This window comes from Malurus melanocephalus, unplaced genomic scaffold (assembly GCF_030028575.1).
Source record: "Malurus melanocephalus ecotype Western Australia unplaced genomic scaffold, MMel_1.1 scaffold_1322, whole genome shotgun sequence".
NCBI classification, from domain to species: domain Eukaryota; kingdom Metazoa; phylum Chordata; class Aves; order Passeriformes; family Maluridae; genus Malurus; species Malurus melanocephalus.
Window position 1 is genome coordinate 1 of NW_026624554.1, and position 5000 is coordinate 5000.

Here is a 5000-nt window from a genome sequence, read left to right on the forward strand (position 1 = left end):
GGGATGGGATGGGATGGGATGGGATGGGATGGGATGGGATGGGATGGGATGGGATGGGCTCACACCCACACGGCCGTGTTGATGTCAAACCCTCCCTGGTTGTATCCCACAGCATCGGGCACCTTCCTGCTGCCCGTTCTGGGGTGATCCCCACGGCTCTCTGCCCTGGGGCACCTCTCTGCTTTGCTGTGCTGGTTCCCGTGCAGMGGGAAGTAGAACGTCCCCTTGAGTTTGTTCGTCTTTTTGGACCTCTTGGAAATGTCGGGCTGTTTGTCATCAGGGGGCAGCCAGCACGGTTTCTCCTTGAGCAGCCGGTCTCGGTCGGGCCGGACGCTGCGCAGGAATTTCTTGAAGATGTTGGCTGTGAGGGAGAATTTCCTGCAGAGCTCCTGGGACCTGCTGACCGACAGCGAGCCCTCRCTCTTCTCCCCCTTCTTCTCCAGCTCGGGCAGGTCCAGCCAGTTCCCCACCAAGTCTGCAAAGATGTTGTCCCCCAGCACCAGGGGCTGCCGGTTCCTGCTCTGGGACATCAGGGACGATGTCCAGTCGTGGCCATCGTCACAGCCCGGGCACTCGTGACACGGTGGCCACCCCCCGGCCGTGCTGCTGGACTCGAGTGACTGGGGCCAGACGTGCTCTGCTCTGCCAGACACCGAGGAAGGTCCTTTTGGGGGATAAAAACCCTCCCCAGAGAGGCTCYGGGAGGAGGAGGGGGTGTCCCCGCGGTGGTCACTCTCTGGGAACGCAGCGGGGTGGGACAAAGCTGCTGTCTGTGGCACCAGGGACGGGGGRCAGTGTCCCTGTGCCACCCCCGGGTGTGTGTCCKGCCCGGCCCCGCTGCCCCGGCACGAACGGCGCTGCTCCCCCGAGATYTCCAACTGCTCCAGCGCCGTCTGCACCTGCAGCAGCTTCAGCTCCTGCAGAGCSCCCATCATGCAGTTCATCTGCTCGTGCAGCCCGTCACCCACCTCCTTCATGGAGAGCTGTGGAGAGAAAAACAGGGGGGTCAGGGACCCGGCAGGACAGGGCAAAGGGAGAGAGACAGGGGCTGGGCAGGGCTGGGGCATCAGTGCTTCCTCCTGCCCTGCATCCCACCTTAACCCCACCATCAGTGCTTCATCCTGCCCTGGATCAAACTGCACCCCATCATCACCCCTTCCTCCTGCCTGCATGAGCAGGGCTGGGGCATCAGCGCTTCATCCTGACTGCTCTGTGCCCCTCCATCAGTGCTTCATCCTGACTGCTCTGTGCCCNATCCTGACTGCTCTGTGCCCCTCCATCAGTGCTTCATCCTGACTGCTCTGTGCCCAACCTGCACCCCACCATCAGTGCTTCATCCTGCCCTGGATCAACCTGCACCCCATCATCACCCCTTCCTCCTGCCTGTCTGAGCAGGGCTGGGTCATCAGCACTTTCTAATGCCTGTTTTGCACCAAAGTGAACCCCTTCCTCCTGCCTGCCTGCCCTGGATCAACCTGCACCCCTCCATCAGCCCTTCCTCCTGCCCTGCACCCCACCTTAACCCCACCATCAGCCCTTCCTCCTGCCCTGGATCAACCTGCACCCCTCCATCAGCTCTTCCTCCTGCCTGTCCTGCACCCCACCTGCATCCCACCTTAACCCCATCATCACCCATTCCTCCTGCCTGTCCTGTGCCCATCCTTAACCCCACCATCAGCTCTTCCTCCTGCCTGTCCTGTGCCCATCCTTCACCCCACCTGCACCCTTTCCTCTCCCTGCCCTGTGCCCCCTGCACCACAGCCACTTCAGCAAACTGCACTCACATCTGCCTTCCATTTCTCTAAGAGTTTCCCTCTAGGAATAAGAGGAGCTGACAGRATGGATTGTTTGACCTGACAACAAAAATAAAGAGTTTGAGTTTCCATTAATTGCTTGGCAGAAGCCCAAGGTGTAGAATTATGAATGGGTTTGGCTGCTGCCAGTTTTAGAATATTTTTGTGCTTTTGTGTCTTTTGTGCCCTGTCACCAACTGACATCAGGAGCTGGAATAATGAGCAGAGGTTCCTTCCAGGGAGAGCCTTGCTTCCTTACCTGAAGTGCTAAAGTAGATTAAAAATAAACCCCAAGAAGAATTAAATTGTTACTCCTGAAGCTCCTCTCACTCGAGGACAACCAAAGACATTTCAACGCACTGCAAATTTTGTACAGAACAACCAACAAACCCAAAGATTAYTCACACTCAACCAGGAATTCTTTGATTCCCAGGCCAGGACCTTTAGCAGCAGCTCTGCTTCATCCCTGAACCTCACTACAAAGATTGAACTTTCTACACYAGAATTAAAATAAGCAAGTTATTCTCCAGAGCTTCCCGAGTGCCCCCTCGTCTCTTTTGCTCTGCTCTCTCTCTCATGAAGGATCGGGATCATATTCCCAAATGGCATCACAAAGGAACGAGCTCCACTTTCCAACAGCTGCCACTTGTTCTTTTAGAGCAGGGAGGGGAGTGGGGAGGGGCTGGAGGGGAGGGGAGGGCAGCAGGGGCTGGAGGTGAGGACACACCACTGCCGGCAGCAGAGATTACCCCGTCCAGCAAAGCTGCAGCCTACGCTGTCACAAACACTTTAAAAGGCTCATCATCATTTTTTTGTACAGCAGCAGATCTCAAGATTAGGGTGAAAAAGGTCGGCTTTTTCTTTTKCTCTTATGTTCAGCTTTACATTGCCAAGCTTTATATTCTACATCTCCTTCATTTTAACTAAGTTAGTTCAATTTCTTGCTYTATTTCCATCTCTGGACGGGGACCTGAGCAGCGAGAAAGAGCAGCCATGAGGAAATCATAACAACCCAGCTCTGGAAGTGAAAAACTGCTCAACAGYTTCTGACCACAAATCCCCATTTCARACCCCAGAACCTGAAACTAAACTCCAGCAGGTTACGGTGGTTTTTTTTAGAGCTTTTCTCTCAAGAAAGTTATTTATCATCTGGAATGAGCTACAAAGATACAGAAAATCTGTGCTCAGCTTAGTGATTCCGCTACCCAGAGCCTCCAGCTATGGCATTTTTTCACATCAGCAAATAAATTACTGCTAAATAATGTCCCAATTGCAGCCCCAGCCTGCTCCTGGTTCCCACAGCGAGCCAGCTGCTCCACAGCCTCAGACACAACTATCACCTTACCTCTCCAGATCTGCGGTAATGCTGCTCGTCCTAACCTCTCCTGCCTTATTAATGGAAGTCTGTTTTATCTGGGGCTTTGGGAAAAGCTGGATTTGGAGCCAGCCCGGCCCCTCATTGGCCATTCCCACCAAATCCCCGGCGCTGTAATCGCGCCCTGGGGAGTGACAGGGTCCAGCTCTGCAAACCCCGGGCATCTGCCATGCCTGGGCACCCCCACTCCCCTCATTACCCCAATTAACTGTCCTGGCACGGGGATCCTCTCAGGGAGCTTTAACCCTTCCTCTGCAGCGCTGGGATCACTCTCACACACAGATCCAACCATCCCAACAGGAAAAAACTGAGTTCTGACAGCTCCAAAGGCAGCGCTGCCCTTCCAACAAAGGAGCTGGGGCTGCCAAAGCTGTGCCAGCTCCGGGATGGAGGAGAACAGGGGATGTTTTGCTCTGTGGAAAGCCTCTCGTGCAGTGATGGAGCTGTGGATGTGCAGGATCAGCTGCTGGAGAGGAACAGGGGATGTTTTCCTCTGTTTTCTCATGCACTGACAGAGCTCTGGACACCCGGGCTGAGCCACTGGAGAAGAACAGGGGATGTTTCCCTCTGTGGAAAGCCTCTCGTGCACTGACTGAGCTCTGGACACCCAGGCTGAGTTCTGGAGAAGAACAGGGGATGTTTTGCTCTGTGGAAAGCCTCTCATGCACTGACAGAGCTCTGCACATCCAGGCTGAGCTGCTGGAGAAGAACAGGGAATGTTTTCCTCTGTTTTCTTGTGCAGTAATGGAGCTTTGCACGCCCAGGCTGAGCCACTGGAGAAGCAGAGGGAATATTTTGCTCTGTGGAAAGCCTCTCGTGCAGTGATGGAGCTCTGGACACCTGGACTGAGCTGCTGGAGAAGAACAGGGGATATTTTCCTCTTTGAAAAGCTTCTTGAGCACTGATAGAGCTCTGGACACCCAGGCTGAGCTGCTGGAGAAGAACAGGGAATGTTTTCCTCTGTGAAAAGCCTCTCATGCACTGACAGAGGTCTGGACACCTGAACTGAGCTGCTGGGGAAGAACAAGGGATGTTTTACTCTGTGGAAAGCCTCTCCCGCAGTCACAGAGCTCTGCACACCCGGGCTGAGCTGCTGGAGAAGAACAGGGAATGTTTTCCTCTGTTTTCTCGTGCAGTGATGGAGCTCTGGACACCCAGTCTGAGCCACTGGAGAAGCAGAGGGAATATTTTGCTCTGTGGAAAGCCTCTCCTGCACTGACAGAGCTCTGCACACCCAGGCTGAGCCGCTGGAGAAGAACAGGGGATGTTTTCCTCTGTGGAAAGCCTCTCATGAAGTCACTGAGCTCTGACACCCAGTCTGAGCCACTGGAGAAGCAGAGGGAATGTTTTCCTCTTTGGAAAGCCTCTTGTGCACTGACAGAGCTCTGGACACCCAAACTGAGCTGCCCTCGCAGCACAGGGACACAGAGGAGCCTTTGGGCTGTGACCCCTCTGTCCTGTTCCTGTTCCCCTGCCCAGGGAGGGTGAATCCCACCCACCCTCAGCCTCACCATCCCTCTGCCCATGGCAATCCCACCAGCACCGAGAGCYCTCAGCACCCTGAGGCTCTGAACCCTGCTGTAATTTCGGGTTGTGCAAGTTAAAAAATGRAGCAAACCAACCCCCCGTGCTTTATCTTTTCTCTTCACGGTACCTGCTCAGACTTTTACAGGAGAGTGAGGGAAACCCAGCCCAAAGTGAAGTCACTGCCTGGTGACCAAACAGCCTGCGGGGCTTGGATTCCATCCACYTGCAATTAAGAGTGCTCACCTTGGAAAGAAAATTCTGGAGGGAAAAAAAACCCTCCTTCCCCAATGTTTAACTGCCACCCT

General features: G+C 54.6%; 1 protein-coding gene across 1 annotated transcript; it reads right to left on the reverse strand.

Moving 5' to 3' along the window:
- Window positions 1–6: 6 nt before the first annotated feature.
- INKA2 (inka box actin regulator 2) lies at window positions 7–995 on the reverse strand. The gene has a single exon (XM_057387716.1). The coding sequence runs from the start codon at window positions 975–977 to the stop codon at window positions 60–62; it is 918 nt and encodes a 305-aa protein (XP_057243699.1). The 5' UTR covers window positions 978–995; the 3' UTR covers window positions 7–59.
- Window positions 996–5000: the final 4005 nt, after the last annotated feature.